General features: G+C 41.0%; 1 protein-coding gene across 1 annotated transcript in view; it reads right to left on the reverse strand.

Moving 5' to 3' along the window:
- Positions 1 to 14037: 14037 nt before the first annotated feature.
- Positions 14038 to 18750, reverse strand: part of iqsec3b (IQ motif and Sec7 domain ArfGEF 3b) — a 127155-nt gene continuing 122442 nt past the window's right edge. The window contains exons 12-15 of the mRNA XM_060923264.1: positions 17780 to 17938; positions 17578 to 17667; positions 17434 to 17477; positions 14038 to 14457 (exon numbers count right to left, since the gene is read on the reverse strand). Coding sequence (XP_060779247.1) covers positions 14038 to 14457; positions 17434 to 17477; positions 17578 to 17667; positions 17780 to 17938 — 713 coding nt within the window. The remainder of the gene's footprint in view (positions 14458 to 17433; positions 17478 to 17577; positions 17668 to 17779; positions 17939 to 18750) is intronic.

Below are 18750 nucleotides of genomic sequence, written 5' to 3' on the forward strand. Positions count from 1 at the left end.
TTTTTAATACATTTATGATGTTTTAAAATAGAGCAGTACAGTACTGTGCAAAAGTTTTAAGCACCTTGGGGTTTTTTTTCATACAAGCTTTGTTATAGATTTCTATTTTATACCGTCTACATTATCGAGTCAGTACAAAAACATTTCAGAGTTCCAAATGTTCGTGCTTTTTTTTTCAGCACAAAATTAAATGTTAGAGAAAAAATGTTTGGAATATGTCTGAGCAGCATATTCCATAAGAGAGCACTTTTCAGATTAAAAAAGAAAACATAATGAAGGCTGCTGGGTTTTGGTGCAAAATGAAGACGCGAGTGTGGCAGTCAAAGTGTCCAGAAGAACTGTGGCTGGTTCTGGAAGATGCTCAGTAAAACCTACAGATCATTCTGCATAAAACTGCACTCACTGGACCTGAGACTACTACAACCCCGATTCCAAAAAAGTTGGGACAAAGTACAAATTGTAAATACAAACGGAATGCAATAATTTACAAATCTCAAAAACTGATATTGTATTCACAATAGAACATAGACAACATATCAAATGTCGAAAGTGAGACATTTTGAAATTTCATGCCAAATATTGGCTCATTTGAAATTTCATGACAGCAACACATCTCAAAAAAGTTGGGACAGGGGCAATAAGAGGCTGGAAAAGTTAAAGGTACAAAAAAGGAACAGCTGGAGGACCAAATTGCAACTCATTAGGTCAATTGGCAATAGGCCATTAACATGACTGGGTATAAAAAGAGCATCTTGGAGTGGCAGCGGCTCTCAGAAGTAAGTAAAGATGGGAAGAGGATCACCAATCCCCCTAATTCTGCGCCGACAAATAGTGGAGCAATATCAGAAAGGAGTTCAACAGTGTAAAATTGCAAAGAGTTTGAACATATCATCATCTACAGTGCATAATATCATCAAAAGATTCAGAATCTGGAAGAATCTCTGTGCGTAAGGGTCAAGGCCGGAAAACCATACTGGGTGCCCGTGATCTTCGGGCCCTTAGACAGCACTGCATCACATACAGGCATGCTTCTGTATTGGAAATCACAAAATGGGCTCAGGAATATTTCCAGAGAACATTATCTGTGAACACAATTCACCGTGCCATCCGCCGTTGCCAGCTAAAACTCTATAGTTCAAAGAAGAAGCCGTATCTAAACATGATCCAGAAGCGCAGACGTCTTCTCTGGGCCAAGGCTCATTTAAAATGGACTGTGGCAAAGTGGAAAACTGTTCTGTGGTCAGATGAATCAAAATGTGAAGTTCTTTATGGAAATCAGGGACGCCGTGTCATTCGGACTAAAGAGGAGAAGGACGACCCAAGTTGTTATCAGCGCTCAGTTCAGAAGCCTGCATCTCTGATGGTATGGGGTTGCATTAGTGCGTGTGACATGGGCAGCTTACACATCTGGAAAGACACCATCAATGCTGAAAGGTATATCCAGGTTCTAGAGCAGCATATGCTCCCATCCAGACGACGTCTCTTTCAGGGAAGACCTTGCATTTTCCAACATGACAATGCCAAACCACATACTGCATCAATTACAGCATCATGGCTGCATAGAAGAAGGGTCCGGGTACTGAACTGGCCAGCCTGCAGTCCAGATCTTTCACCCATAGAAAACATTTGGCGCATCATAAAACGGAAGATACGACAAAAAAGACCTAAGACAGTTGAGCAACTAGAATCCTACATTAGACAAGAATGGGTTAACATTCCTATCCCTAAACTTGAGCAACTTGTCTCCTCAGTCCCCAGATGTTTACAGACTGTTGTAAAGAGAAAATGGGATGCCTCACAGTGGTAAACATGGCCTTGTCCCAACTTTTTTGAGATGTGTTGTTGTCATGAAATTTAAAATCACCTAATTTTTCTCTTTAAATGATACATTTTCTCAGTTTAAACATTTGATATGTCATCTATGTTCTATTCTGAATAAAATATGGAATTTTGAAACTTCCACATCATTGCATTCCGTTTTTATTTACAATTTGTACTTTGTCCCAACTTTTTTGGAATCGGGGTTGTATTATTATTATTATTGTTTTTTAAAGCAAAGGGTCATCTCACACCAAATATTGACTTTGTTTCATTTATTATGGCTTACTGATTACTGTTTATAGTATTATTTTATTATTCTGTCCACATTCACTGGATATGAGCAATCGCGCACTGATTGGCTACACTACTACTAGGCTATCAGCTCATTTACCGTGAGTAGAGAAAAACAAAATGGTGGAGCGTGTTGCTGAACCAACCGAGGATGAAATAAAAGCTGGACTTGAAAACGAAACCCCAAAAAATAAAAAAATAAATAAAAGCAACAAAATATGGAAAGTATTTGATGGTAAGAACATATCTTTTTTTACTTTTCAAGAATTATTATTATCGCATATCGCAAGTTGCTACTGTCATTTTGCTGGTTTGTTTACATTCTAAGCGGAAATGATTTTGTCGGACATTTTGTATAACATTTTTATTGATCAACTTTGCAAAAAAATACAAACAAAAATGCTCTGTTTCTCAAAATCCAGTGAATGTGGATAGAATAAAACAGTTATTCCACTCAATCTCGTCGTACATGGATTATAGCCGCTATCAGCTCATGTACGACTCGATTTCATGGAATAACTGTTAAATATTGAAACATTTAATTATTTTTAAGTCATTTTGGTTTACATCATTTCTTTATATATGCCTAAGACTTGTGCACAGTACTGTATATCACTGACCATGACTTGGCCTAGTGGTTAGCGTGTCTGCTTCTCAACCAGGAGATCGTGAGTTCTACTCATGGTTGGGTTGGACTAAAGATCATCATAAAAATGGTACCTACTGCCATCTGGTGAGGCATGCTGCAATACAGATGAGAGCAGGGAGGCAAACTCTTGCAGTTACCAAAGGACTAGCCCCCCACTGTAACCCTAGCTATGTAATAAGCGAGAGACCGAGGATTATAGAAACGGAGATCGGTGACGCCCAATGTGCCTCAAAAGACTGGTTAGTACTGGAATGGGAGACTGCCTGGGAAGACCAAGTCCTGGCATGAGAGGGACTTTGGCATAAAAACACAATTTGATTCTAAAATATGCTTGTCAATTTTGGCTGTTCCAAAATTCAGCCATCGCGCCAGCCAACGTTTCTTTGTTGGTTTTTTGGTTTTGTTTTTTAACAAATCACCACACAATAATTTCTGCAAAATCATAAACAGTAGAAAGCTCTGAACAGACCACAGCAGACAGTGTGATATTTGATAAATCTGATAAATTTTATTCCCATTCCGGAAAACTCAGCTGTGCAAACTTCACAGAAAGCTCTTCCTTCCAACAAACCCGTAGCAATAAATAAATTCTCACTTTCTTTGCTGTTCCTTAATAATTTCTGTGCAGACATACAGGATGACATCATTGATAATCTTTCTCTGTACAAAGTAGACAAAATATGCAACTAGCCATGAATAAGCCGACGTAATACATACATCATCCTCATTAATATATCACGCCCAAACCCAAACTAAACAAAAATAAAAACACTTAGCATCTTTAAAGCATCTAAAATATACTTCTGTAGTCTTGGCTGAATCATGTGCCTGGGATAGATCTATGCATATTCATACCTTTATGACATGCACACAATAGAGCAAACAATAATGATAATAATAATAAAGAGGTGCAAACGTGAGCCACAAGGTAATTTCAAACACAATGCTATTTCCAGTGTTCAATGAAAAGTATTTGCACGTCCTATGAATCCTGGATGCAAAGAAGAAAGCAGATACGATGTGTTGTATTGCAGGCGCAATGCCGTCTAACGAAAGGTGTTACGATGACTTATGGGTCATCATAAGTACTTAGTCACATCAGCACTGTGTTATGAAACCAAAAAGACCCTATATGAACAGGTTAGGACCTGATTATGCATTTGAAGACATGATTATTTTATATAACATGTCTTTTTAAGGCCTTACTCCAGCAATTTAACCTCCAGTTAAAGAACTACCTCATGGTTAATAGATAAAAGTACAGTGATTACAAGTAAAATTTGGTGTTAAAGTACAACCCCAATTTCAAAAAAGCTGGGATGCTGTGTAAAACCTAAATTAAAAAAAAAATGTTGTTAGGTTTTTTCACCTCTGCCCCTCACCATCTCAAGATCAGTCCCCCCGTGTCACCCAGACGTCTGGGGGTGAGTCGTGAAAGAAACACATGAACCCCATGAGTTCGCAATCTTTCTTTCATGACTCACCCCCAGACGTATGAGCCCCCAAACTGTTAGGTTTTTTTCACCTCTGGCCCTCACCATCTCGAGATCAGTCCCCCCATGTCACCCAGACGTCTGGGGGTGAGTTGCGAAAGAAAGACAGGAACCCCATGAGTTCGCAATCTTTATTCACAAGTCCCCCAATGAGACAAGAGTATACAGGGGTTTTATACGTGTGTATTATCTATGTGGATGAAGTGACATCACTGTTTGATATCTGTCTATGTGTGTGTGTCTGTGTGGATATGCAGGTGTGTGTGGGTGTGTCTATGGTATGTGTATGCGTCGTAGGATGTCAGGTCCATCACACACAGGATGGTGTGATGGTATGATGACGTAGGTCAGTAAACCTTGGATTGAGCAAAACACATCTTAATTCCATCAATATGTATGTATGTGAGTGTGGGTGTGTCTGACATCATTGCAGACCTTGGCGCTGTTCAGACACAATAATCTGATTAATAATACACATTTCATATCAAAATAAGCAGAATGTTCTGATGATATGATAGCAATGTTCAGACAGAATGGAATTTTTAAACAATGTCTAGCTGAGACAGAAGGTCATTTTAACTGAACAGAATAAATCCTTACAATTTTGTCACAAAATAAATTACTGCCTTCTTGGTCAAGAATAAATACTTACAATTATTTATCCTTACAAAGGAATAAAACCTTACAAATGTGAAGATCTGCAAATCATGGAAACCCCGTATTTCATTGAAAATAGTACAAAGACAACATATCAAATGTTGAAACTGAGAATTTTTTTTTAAAAACAACATATGCTCATTTTGAATTTGATGTCAGCAACACATTTCAAGAAAGTTGGGATGGAGGCAACAAAAGACTGAAAGTTGTGTAATGCTAAAAACAACAACAACTAATTAGGTTAATTGGCAACAGGTCAGTAACATGATTGGGTATAAAAAGAGCATCCCAGAAAGGCGGAGTCTCTCAGAAATAAAGATGGGGAGGGGTTCACTGCTCTGTGAAAGACTGCATGGGCAAACAGTGCAACAATTTAAGAGTAAAGCTCCTCAATGTAAAATTGCAAAGAATTCAGGGATCACATCATCTATGGTCCATAATATCATTAAAAGATTCAGAGAATCTGGAGAAATCTCTGTATGCAAGAGACAAGGCTGAAAACTGACACTGGATGCCTGTGATCTTCAGCCCCTCAGGAGACACTGCATTAAAATCAGACACGTGTCTGTAGTGGAAATCACTGTATGGGCTCAGGAACACTTCAGAAAACCATCGTCTGTGAAAACAGTTCATTACTGCATCCACAAATGCAAGTTAAAACCAGATATAAACAATATCCAGAAACACCGCCACCTTCTCTGGGCCTGTGTTCTTTTACGATGGACTGAGGCGAAGTGGAAAATTGTCCTGAGGTCTGACGAATCAAAAGTAGAAATTCTTTTTAGAAATCATGGACACCACGTCCTCCAGGCTAAAGAGGAGAGGGACCATCCGGCTTGTTATCAGTTCACAGTTCAAAAGCCAGCATCTGTGATGGTATGAGGGTGCATTAGTGCACATGACATGGGTAGCTTGTACATCTGGGAAGGCATCATTAATGCTGAATGATATAAACACGTTTCAGAGCAATATGCTGCCATCCAGACAAAATCTTTTCCAGGGAAGGCCTTCCTTCTTTCAGCAAGACAATGCCAAACTGCTTTCTGTGCATATTAAAACTGCATGGCTCTGTATTAAAGGAGTCCTGGTGCTAAACTGGCCTGCCTGCAGTCCAGACCTGTCTCCCATTTAAAACATTTGGTGCATTATGAAGCACAAAATACGACAAAGGAGACCCTGAACTACTGAGCAACTGAAACTGATTGTATATCAGGCAAGAACGGGACAAGTTTTCTTTTTCAAAACTACAGCAATATTGGTCTCCTCAGTTCCCAAACGTTTACGGAGTGTTGTTTAAAGTAGAGATGATGCAACACAGTGGTAAACATGACCCTGTCCCAACTTTTTTGAAACGTGTTGCTGAAATCAATTTCAAAATGAGCATATATTTTTCAAAAAGCAATAAAATTTATCAGTTTCAACATCTGATATATTGTCTTTGTACTATTTTCAATTAAATATAGGGTTCACATGATTTGCAAATTATCACATTCTGTTTTTATTTTCACAGCGTCCCAACATTTTGGAATTGGGGTTCTCCATAAATATGTCCTGATGTCAGAACTGTGAGATTTGTACAGCAGAACTTAGTGCTACAGCGCTATAATTACACAGACCTTTAAGTCTAAATATTTGATTTGAGTAACAGTTAAAAATGTAAGAATATGTAAAATAATTCATGAAATTAAAAAAGCATCCTGTAATACTTTATATTACAACTAAGATTCATACTTGGAAACAACAATTTTGGTAATGCTTCACATTAAGGTTCCCTTAAATAACATTATTAACTACACTCACTGGCCATTTTAATAGGAACGTGTTCTTGATTCTAAGATTCTTGTTCTTGGCTGCAGGAGTGGAACCCTACGTAGTCTTCTGTCTGTGGCAAGTGTGTGTGTGTGTGTGTGTGTGTGTGTGTATGAGAGAGAGAGAGAGAAACAGACAGAGATGCAGAGAGAGAGACGCAGAGAGAGACGATAGAGAGAGAGTAAAGAAAGAAAGGGGACATTCTCTCTCACTCTCATGTCTGTTTCTGTCTCTCTCTCCTTTTTCGTCTTTATGTCTCTCTCTCTCTTTTGTCTTTGTGTCTGTCTCTCTCTCTCTCATCTCTGTCTCTCTTATCTCTCTCTGCGTCTATCTGTCTCTCTATATTGTCTCTGTCTCTCTCTTGTCTCTGTCTCTCTCTCTCTCTCTCTGCATCTGTCTCTCTCTCTTGTCTCTATCTCTCTCTACATCTATCTGTCTCTCTCTCTGCATCTATCTGTCTCTCTATCTTGTCTCTCTCTTGTCTCTGTCTCTCTCTGTCTCTCTCGCTCTCTGAGTCTGTCTGTCTCTCTCATATCTGTCTCTCTCTCTGCGTCTGACTCTCTTGTCTCTCTCTTATCTCTCTCTGCATCTTTCTCTCTCTCTGCATCCATCTGTCTCTCTCTCTTGTCTCTCTCTCTCTGTCTCTAAGATTCCTGCTTTTGGCTACAGGAGTGGAACCCAGTGTGCTCTTTTGGCTGGTACTCATAACGGGTTATGACAGTTCGTATAAATACTGTATGTGATTACAAAGTTATTATGAATGTTATTCGACATACTTCCATAAAAGCTTATATGTTTCTATGCCATGCTGTTAATCTGTACACAGGATTCATAGGAAGTCTTTGTTCAAAATTGCAAACAATATTTCAAAAAAAAAAAATCACAAGGATTAGAAACATATACATCATATCATCTCAAAAGCCTGAAGGTAAAACAAAATGAGACAAAAAAAAAAAACAGCCTGGTTTATACCGAGTAGCAATTTCAGACCCAGTCACAGTAAAACACTGCACAGGCACCCGAGAGAAACTGCCACTCGAAAGATAAGGATCCCATCCAGGGTCTAATAGTTGTTGGGGCCAGAAAAGCTGAGAATATATATCCTACACAGATGCTGGAATAACCCAGGGAATGTTTTATTACAGCGGTTAGCATTAACTGCTGTAACGTAGCCTGGACACTTTGTTCCTCCTAGAAAAGGGGAAAACCATCTCCAAACATTCAGTGTCTCGTGAATTGATCTAAAGCTCTGTAATGAAACACAGCAGGTAGTTAGATCTATGCATAAGTCCATAGAAATGTGCCTTAATCAGGGTGTCTGCAGGTTGATAGTACATCTCATCTCATTATCTGTAGCCGCTTTATCCTTCTACAGGGTCGCAGGCAAGCTGGAGCCTATTCCAGCTGACTACGGGTGAAAGGCGGGGTACACCCTGGACAAGTCGCCAGGTCATCACAGGGCTGACACATAGACACAGACAACTATTCACACTCACATTCACACCTACGGTCAATTTAGAGTCACCAGTTAACCTAACCTGCATGTCTTTGGGGGAAACCGGAGCACCTGGAGGAAACCCACGCGGACACGGGGAGAACATGCAAACTCCGCACAGAAAGGCCCTCGCCGGCCACGGGGCTCGAACCCGGACCTTCTTGCTGTGAGGCAACAGTGCTAACCACTACACCACCGTGCCGCCATGATAGTACATCGTACATGCTATTTAGAAGTTCAGCAAGAGTTATGTAGGAGGGGCGGGGTTTACCTAAAACAGGGGCGTGTCTGTTATGCACAAATTTAAGCACATTTTTCTTAAGTCCAGTACTACTGTCTGAAATTAATGACATTTTAATATTTGGAAATATGACTTGTATGTCAGTATGTAAGTATGTTTTTGGTTGTAAATATACTTAACTAGGCGGCACGGCGGTGTAGTGGTTAGCGCTGTCGCCTCACAGCAAGAAGGTCCGGGTTCGAGCCCCGTGGCCGGCGAGGGCCTTTCTGTGCGGAGTTTGCATGTTCTCCCCGTGTCCGTGTGGGTTTCCTCCGGGTGCTCCGGTTTCCCCCATAGTCCAAAGACATGCAGGTTAGGTTAACTGGTGACTCTAAATTGAGCGTAGGTGTGAATGTGAGTGTGAATGGCTGTCTGTGTCTATGTGTCAGCCCTGTGATGACCTGGCGACTTGTCCAGGGTGTACCCCGCCTTTCGCCCGTAGTCAGCTGGGATAGGCTCCAGCTCGCCTGCAACCCTGTAGAAGGATAAAGCGGCTAGAGATAATGAGATGAGATGAGATGTACTTAACTATGGAATGCCATATAAGGCCAATTAAGTATAAATATGACACTATTAATTAAGTAATCATGTCATCAACAATTTTTCCCCACACAGAGGACATCAGAGAAGACATCAACCTCATCTGAGACTCTGCTGAGACTCTGCAAGGAGTGATTTTTTTTTATTGAAAAAACAGTAGTTATTAATTAAAGTCATTAAAATCACTAAATTAGCATCAGCTTAAATTATCGTAGAAGATGAGTGTTTGGTCAGCTTATCCTTCAAACCGTGACCACATTTTCTTTACAGGAGAGTGCAGTGAATTGACAAAGGCATTATTTTATGAATTTTATTACAACCCTAATTTCAAAAAGTTGGCACACTGTATAAACTGTGGTGGTAAAAGAGAGCAACTGGACTTGCTTGAAGATTCTTGAAGACGTTTCACCTCTCATCCGAAAGGCTTCTTCAGTTCTGTCTGACTAATAGGGAGTATCGGGTATTTATCCTCTCATGGATGAAAAGCAATCCTAAGGTGTCGTTGAGGCATCCTGTTGGTGTGGGTCACTGGGGGCTGGGTGTGAACGGCCTAGAGAGTCGTTGGGGTGATCAATGGGTTGTTGATTCTCTCTGTCCTCCTGTGAGTCACTGAAAACAGCTGGGTTTTGGTGTGCATTCAGTTGTCTGGGAAGTGTGCCAAGGACTGCATTGTAGGTGGCTGATAAATGGTGTCTTAGGTGGTGTTTACATTAGACCGTATCAGCGGATCATCAGATTAACGTTTTTAAAACGATTCGCGTGCACACAGCAACGCCAATACACGATTCACGTACACACAGCAACGCCAATACACGGATACGCTAATCACATGACTAATTAGACGGCACGTCACATGATCCCAGTGCATATCGGGCATGCGCAAGTCACTCACCACTTGCAAGTGGAAGGATGGCAAGCGAACACCTTCTCCAGCAGATAAACACACCTGGCTGTGATGTTCATGTTCTCACTGAGTTTAAGCGCTTGAAGGAGGTAAATAAGTTGAAATGTGTAAATAAACCTCAGTGCGACTCAGCGCTTCCTCCTGCGCTCCAAATCACTCCGCCCTGAACAGCGAGTGCCCTCTGGAGGGTGCGCCCTCCGGCCCTGCGCAGCTCACAGAGCGCGCGAGTGAAGCGCACGAGCAGTGATTCGGGACTGAGCCGCTGTGTGTCGTTTCCTGTAGTCTACGCCGTTTTTCAGCAGTCACGTCACATGACCAACGTGGCATGACCAACGCCAGCGAATCAGGAAGGTGGATGTCACAGTGACGTTGTCCAATGACGACGTCAGCTAGAGCTCAGCACAGCGTATCCTCGTTCCTCAATGTTTACACAGCACCGGATCAGATATGAACTGGGTTGAATACGTGGGCCCTGGCGGATTCAAGTTGTTCCGCCTGTGGAGTTGTTTCCCGTCGTTTTAATGTGCACGGACAGTGCATCCGCGATGAAAACGAGACGGATACGGTCTAATGTAAACACCACCTTAAACCCCCACCTCTGTTCAGTGATGGCCATTCCAGGTTGACAAAAAGGGCTTCTTTAACTCCTCGCTCATACCAACGATCCTCTCTGGCTAAAATGCGTACGTTGCAATCCTGAAATGAGTGTCCTTTGTTGTTAAGATGAAGTATCTTAAGAATTTAAGAATCTTCAAGCAAGTCCAGTTGCTCTCTTTTACCACCACAGTTTACTATGACCTGGATGACTGAGAATCTTCACAGACACACTGTATAAAACATAAATAAAAACAGAATGTGAAGATTTGCAAATCACGGAAACCCGATATTTCATTGAAAATAGTACAAAGACGAGGCGGCATGGTGGTGTAGTGGTTAACGCTGTCGCCTCACAGCAAGAAGGTCCGGGTTCGAGCCCCGTGGCCGGCGAGGGCCTTTCTTTCTGTGTGGAGTTTGTATGTTCTCCCCATGAGTTTCCTCTGGGTGCTCCGGTTTCCCCCACAGTCCAAAGACATGCAGGTTAGGTTAACTGGTAACTCTAAATTGACCGTAGGTGTGAATGTGAGTGTGAATGGTTGTCTGTGTCTATGTGTCAGCCCTGTGATGACCTGGCGACTTGTCCAGGGTGTACCCCGCCTTTCGCCCGTAGTCAGCTGGGATAGGCTCCAGCTTGCCTGCAACCCTGTAGAACAGGATAAAGCGGCTAGAGATAATGAGATGAAAAATATATGCTCATTTTGAATTTGATGTAAGCAAAACATTTCAGAAAAGTTGGGACAGGGGCAACAAAAGACTGAAAAAGTTGTATAATGCTAAAAAACAAAACACCCTAACTTGGGTAATTGGCAACAGGTCAGTAACATGATTGGGTATAAAAAGAACATTCCAGAGAGGCTGAGTCTCTCAGAAGTAAAGATGGGGAGGGGTTCACCGCTCTGTGAAAGACTGTGTGGGCCATAGACTGCGGAACCTCCTGGGCCAGGGGGGCCGTGGCCCGGGTAACTTTTTGAAAATTATTAAAAAAATAAATAAAATGTTGGCCTGTGAGTGTTTTTCAACTCAAAACATTTCGACAAAATCGAACTTAAACCCAACCCATGCTGTAATTTAATCAAACATTTGCTTAAACATTTCCTCAACCGATATTTTTTGACGCTGAGCAACGTGTATATGTCGTGCGTGAAATGTTGCAAAATGTACACAGCACAGTTTCTACGCAGTTATGTGCTGGCATATTGTGGAAATGCACACACACACACGCACACACACACAGACGCGCACTCGCGCGCACGGACACACACGCAGCTCTGACAAAACTGCAGGCATATTCCCATACTTTCCTCTGACCGAGCACCGCCAAGTGCACTTCTCTGTGTTCAGTGTTTCTCTCTATAGTGCTTTAGTACTGGTACAAGGTACGTGGTCTAAGCTGAGTTACCACCGAGGTGCTTTTCTTGTGCATTTTAATCTGCGTGGTTCTGTGCTGGCTGTCATGACTGATAGCATTACGTGCGTGTCCGTGTATAAGGTAGCCTATATGCATCATGTCCAACCTAACATTTCGGTGATACCTTCTTGCGATTGTGGCCCCCCCTTGTTCAAATGTGTTCCGTGGTCTATGGCGTGGGCAAACAGTGTAAAATTGCAAAAAATGTAGGGATCACATCACCTATGGTCCATAATATCATTAAAAGATTCAGAGAATCTGAAGAAATCTCTGTTGGCAAGAGACAAGGCTGAAAACTGACATTGGATGCCTGTGATCTTCAGGTCCTCAGGTGACACTGCATTAAAAGCAGACATGTGTCTGTAGTGGAAATCACTGTATGGGCTCAGGAACACTTCAGAAAACCATCGTCTGTGAAAACAGTTCATTACTGCATCCACAAATGCAAGTTAAAACCAGATATAAACAATATCCAGAAACACCGCCACCTTCTCTGGGCCCGAGCTCTTTTACGATGGACTGAAGTGAAATGGAAAATTGTCCCAAGGTCTGACGAATCAAAAGTAGAAATTCTTTTTAGAAATCATGGACACCACGTCCTCCAGGCTAAAGAGGAGAGGGACCATCCGGCTTGTTATCAGTGCACAGTTCAAAAGCCAGCATCTGTGATGGTATGAGGGTGCATTAGTGCACATGACATGGGTAGCTTGTACATCTGGGAAGGCATCATTAATGCTGAATGATATATACGGTACATGTTTCAGAGCAATATGCTGCCATCCAGACAAAATCTTTTCCAGGGAAGGCCTTCCTTCTTTCAGCAAGACAATGCCAAACCACTTTCTACACATTAAAACTGCATGGCTCTGTAGTAAAAGAGTCCTGGTGCTAAACTGGCCTGCCTGCAGTCCAGACCTGTCTTCTATTTAAAACATTTGCTGCATTATGAAGCACAAAATACGACAAAGGAGACCTCGAACTACTGAGCAACTGAAACTGATTGTACCGTATATCAATCAAGAATGGGACAAGATTTCTCTTTCAAAACTACAGCAATTGGTCTCCTCAGTTCCCAAATGTTTACGGAGTATTGTTAAAAGTAGAGGTGATGCAATTTTTTTGAAACGTGTTGCTGATAAATTCAAAACGAGCATAAATTTTTCAAAAAAACAATACAATTTCTCAGTTTCATCATTTGATATGTTGTCTTTGTACTATTTTCAATGAAATATAGATAGGGTTTCGATGATTTGCAAATTATCACATTCTGTTTTTATTTACAGTTTACACAGCATCCCAACTTTTTTGAAATTGGGGTTGTGATTCAGCCTTTCAGAGTGATAGTAATGGCACTGAGCAGGAAGAAGTGTTTGCACATAGCTCTGTTCTATTGTTAAAAAAAAAAAAGATATAACAAGACCGAGATCAACAACAACAATGATATTAAATTCAGTATTACTTTTAGTTTTGTTCAGTGCTTTATTCAGCGTAGGTTTTAAAATGTTTTTTTTTTCAGCATGAACGGAAGTCCAAAATGGATTATCAATATGAACGAAGTATTGCTTAGCAGCGACGTTCATTCGTAAAATGTAATTTAAGAGCCTGTAGACACCCTGTTTAATAAAACACTCCAGATGGTGAGCACATGTTCACCCTTGTGTAACTAATCTAAGTCAGGTTTTACAGTTCTGAACCCTGTGACTAACACCAACACTGCTAATGTCATCACATGGTACATTAAAGTTTGTAAGAAAATCTGATGCTAACATTGCAGCTCTGTGGAAATTGCTCTATAAACCTTGAAAGAGATAAAATTACAGGGAAAAGAACATCTGACAAAACTAACTACTCTGTATCTAAAATACTCATTTAGAGGACACGAGGCCCTGATTGTGAGACATGGTTATTTATACAGGACTGAGCAGGTGTTAGAGTATAAAAGGTGTGTGTGGGAGGAGTGTGTTTGTGTGTTTTGTCAGAGAGAAAAGAATATATTACTGTGTGCGGTCATATGGTTTTGAATAGAAAAGGTACAATGGGAACTGATACACTTGAATGTGTGTGTGTGTGTGTGTGTGTGTGTGTGTGCGCGCTCAGACTAGACTGCGTGTCCCACTTGAATACCTGCGCTGACTGAGCAGGTGTTGTGGAGGGGGCGGAGTTGGAGGGCAGAACTGGTGTTTGTGGTGATAAGGAGGCGGTGGAGGTGGCAGGGGCGGCTGCTTTGCTCCGTCCTCTCTTGAGCGGGTCGGAGTGGAGACAGCCGACTGGATTAGACGTTGTCCGGGGTTTTGACTCAGGAACGCTTCGACGTGCCCGCGGCCTGCCGAGTCCATGACGATCACCTTGACGATCTGCTGGCACTGGATGAGCGTGTCAGGGGAGATGTTGAGGGCGGAGCTGGGGGTGGAGCTGGAAGCCGGGCTAGGCATGATGGCCAGTTGAGGCTGAGAAGTGGGCGGAGCCGATGGAGTGTTGACCTGGTACGTTCGGAGCCTGTTGTGAATTGACACCTAGTTTAGGAACAGCCAGAAGCAGGAGGAAGCGTTATCAGCCTGGCCTGCGGTGCTCGCGCGGCCCTCCGGTGCGGACGAGACGATAAGGCCGTGCCATGGAGCATGCGGGAGCACACATACACTCCGACATGACGTTCAGTGTGCTGGGACGTCCTGCAGCTATCATACCTCTCCTGAATTATCGGCACCTCTGACTTAGCCCACTGTAACCAAGCTGTTACAACATTTAGGCTCTGAAAATGACCGGTTTAACCCTCATGTTCTGTTCAGGACAAAATGTTCAGCTCATTTTAACCCCTAAGGAACTAAAATACACGACTGCTTTCTAAACGGCACAACATATGAAAGTATAAAGTATAAATAATTGGTGATATTTGAACATTGTACTTCTCATGTTGATGTAAAGTGGGTGGGGCTAATCCAGAGCTTCATGTTTACTAATCACAAAATGATCATGTCCACATACAGTGCACGGCTTTATCAAACTACGCACTCATCGAGGTTTATCTGGTTTTGAATTAATTTGCCAGAGTGTGCAGGTGTCCTGTCAGGGAAAAGTCTAGTTAGGTAACTAAACTAAACTCCTTCACGTTCTCTTACAAAAACCTCAACGGTTCCTCAATGGTTCTTTAAATGGGTGTCTAAAGTGATGAAAGAATGAAGGACAAAGAAAAAAACAGGAGGAAGCAAAAGGAAGAGAAATAGAGAAACATTAAGTAGCCAAAAAAAAACAGGAATAGCAGAAAGAAAGAAAGAAAGAAAGAAAGAAAGAAAGAAAGAAAGAAAGAAAGAAAGAAAGAAAGAAAGAAAATGGACAAAAGGGAGAGAAAGAAAAAAGAAAAGAAAAGAAATGGATGATGGGATGGACAAAGGTGAGAAAAAGAAATATGGAAAAGGAGAGAAGCAAAGAGAATGATGAGAAAGAAAGAAAGAAAGAAAGAAAGAAAGAAAGAAAGAAAGAAAGAAAGAAAGAAAATGGATGGAGGGATGACAAAGGTGAGAAAAATATAGAAAAAGGAGAATAAAAAGAAAGAAAGAAAGAAAGAAAGAAAGAAAGAAAGAAAGAAAGAAAGAAAGAACTTGCAATAAAATAATGAATAAAACAGAAAATTGACAAATGGAAAGAAAGAAAGAAAGAAAGAAAGAAAGAAAGAAAGAAAGAATAAATGTTAAAGAAACAACAGTAATAGCTAAAAGAGAGAAGCAAAAAGGGAACGTGAAAGAAAGAAAGAAATTGCAAAAAAAGAAAATGGACAAAAGAGAGAGAAGCAAAGAAAGAAAGAAAGAAAGAAAGAAAGAAAGAAAATGGATGGAGGGATGACAAAGGTGAGAAAAATATAGAAAAAGGAGAATAAAAAGAAAGAAAGAAAGAAAGAAAGAAAGAAAGAAAGAAAGAACTTGCAATAAAATAATGAATAAAACAGAAAATTGACAAATAGAAAGAAAGAAAGAAAGAAAGAAAGAAAGAATAAATGTTAAAGAAACAACAGTAATAGCTAAAAGAGAGAAGCAAAAAGGGAACGTGAAAGAAAGAAAGAAATTGCAAAAAAAAGAAAATGGACAAAAGAGAGAGAAGCAAAGAAAGAAAGAAAGAAAGAAAGAAAGAAAGAAAGAAAGAAAGAAAGAAAATGGATGATGGGATGGGCAAGGGTGAGAAAATATGGAAAAGGAGATAAGCAAAGAGAATAATGAGAGAGAAAGAAAGAAAGAAAGAAAGAAAGAAAGAAAGAAAGAAAGAAAGAAAGAAAATGGATGGACAGATGGACAAAGGTGAGAAAAAATATAGAAAATGAGAATAAAAGAAAGAAAGAAAAGATGGATGGAGGGATGGACAAAAGTGAGAAAAATATAGAAAAGGAGAATAGAAAGAAAGAAAGAAAGAAAGAAAGAAAGAAAGAAAGAAAGAAAGAAAGAAAGAAAGAAAGAAAAAGAAATTGCAAAAAAAAAAGAAAAAAGAAAATGGACAAAAAAGAAAGAAGCAAATAGAGAAAAAGAAATAAAATAAAATAAAATAAATGTATGACGGGATGGGCAAAGGTGAGAAAACGAAATATGGAAAAGGAGAGAAGCAAAGAGAATAATGAGAGACAAAGAAAGAAAGATGAGAAAGCTGAGGAAAAGGCTGACAGAGAATGTGACAATAACAGAAAGAAAGAGGACAATGAGAAATAAGAAAAAAGACGTGTTTAAAGGTTACAAAATCTTCAACGGTTCCTCAATAGTTAAGGCTTTGCTTCATTAAGGGTTCTACTCGTTAATGAAATGTCTTCACTATAATTCCAGCCCAGGCTCTGAGAGTTCACTGGTAGCAGGTAGAATCTCCAAGATAAGATACGAATATAAGAAGTAAGGAATACAGCATGACATGGTGCGCTGTTATAGGAAAATAATCAACAGTTGTGTGATCTAATGAATCAGAGCTACTGTTACCACCCTAAAGTTGATTATTTTTCCATAACAGCAGAATTTTACTCCTCTTATACCACAGCGATTTGCAAACGACTATACGTTATATCTCTATATCTATAAAATCAAAAAGCCCGGGATATTGGAACATCCCGTTTCTAGGTACAGAACATGAGGGTTAAATGTAGCATGAAAAAGCACGAGCAGGAAGCACAGCCAATCGAATGTACATATCTGATCCTGCAGGAGGGGTTCGAGGAACGGGGTTAGAGCAGCGTGGGGTATTAGGAGTGGGCTATAGTGTGGGAGCGCTTGCACTGGTACCTGGTAGGGATGTGGGTGTTTGGCTGGGGACAGGACACCGAGGGCCTGGTGTCTCGATAATTATAAAATACAGTGAAGGACACAGTGGGGTTCGAGGTCAAAAATTAAAAGGGGGGGCGGGGGGTGATGATCTGGGGGTAAAGTGGGTCAATAGGAGCTTATACTTTATAAATAATGTCTATAGGATCACATGCTAATAGCAAAGACACAGACGGACACGTTTTGCATTCAGGGGATACAAACCTCAACTGCACTGCTTCCTGTCTTGTCATAAAAATCATGGTCTCCTGCAAATGACATGCAAATGTAAGATCAGGTCTTCGGTATCCGTATAGTCAGTGTGCAGGTTCTTCATATGTGTGTGTGTGTGTGTGTGTGTGTAGATACCTGCAGGAGATATTGGTCTTGAGTGCATCTCCAGCTGGCTGCCATTGTTCTGAGCAGCTGTTCTGGCTGCCTGCTGCCTCTCTAATTCCCCTGAAATATACCATCCACACACAATAAAAATACACACACACACACGTTAATCATGACAGTATCTTTTCTGCGAGCGCACGCTTTAAGAAACACGTCCCGGAACTGACATTACATTCAATACGGATCTGTTCCATTTCAGCCACCTCGGCGATGCTCTCGCGCAGATCCTCGACAAACTTCAGCAGCTCCTCAGAATTCTGCGAGCAGAAACTCACCACCTGCTTCTTCTCCGACGAGAACGGAGACAAGATGGTGATACCATGAGGGTAATCTGGGAGAGAAAGCACACTAGCATGAATAAACAGAAATGATCCCCACAGTGAAGCACGGTGGTGGGAGCATCAGTTTGAGAGTTATTCTTGGTCTCCCAAGAATATATGTGGAAAGCAAGCGAGATCCAAATGCCAGTACATGCTAAACATATACTCACTGGCCACTTTATTAGCAACACCCCTACATCCACCTGCTGTTTTCTGCAGTTCTCTAATCAGCCAAAATCATAAAAGCATCAAATCATGCAGATACAAATCAAGAGTGTTCACAATGTTCAAACATCAGAAGGGGGAAAATTGTGATCTCACAGTGAAGTGTGACTTTCTTTCTTTCTTTCTTTCTTTCTTTCTTTCTTTCTTTCACTGCGGCATGGGTGTTGGTTTGAGCCAGATGAGTATTTTTGGTTTCAGTATTTCAGAAACTGCTGATCTCCTCCTGGGGTTTTCACACACAACAGTATCTAGAGTTTACCCAGACAGAATGGTGCGAAAAACAAAAAACAAGCACTGACTTGACTGAGCGACAGTTCTGTGGGTGGAAACAAACGCCTTGTTGATAAGAGAGGTCAGAGGGAAATGGCCAGATTGAGTTTGAGTTGCCAGGAAGGAACTCATATAGTAACTCATATAATCACTCTTTACAACCGTGGTGAGCAGAAAAGCATCTCAACATGCAACAGAAAACAGAAGACTACATTGGGTTCCACTCCTGCAGCCAAGAACAAGTTCCTATTAAAGTGGCCGGTGAGCATAGTGCTATAAATCTGTGTATGGTCGTATATCAGGTGTGTGGGTGTGTAGGTAACACATG

This window comes from Neoarius graeffei, chromosome 6 (genome assembly GCF_027579695.1).
Source record: "Neoarius graeffei isolate fNeoGra1 chromosome 6, fNeoGra1.pri, whole genome shotgun sequence".
In the NCBI taxonomy this organism is placed as follows: Eukaryota; Metazoa; Chordata; class Actinopteri; order Siluriformes; family Ariidae; genus Neoarius; species Neoarius graeffei.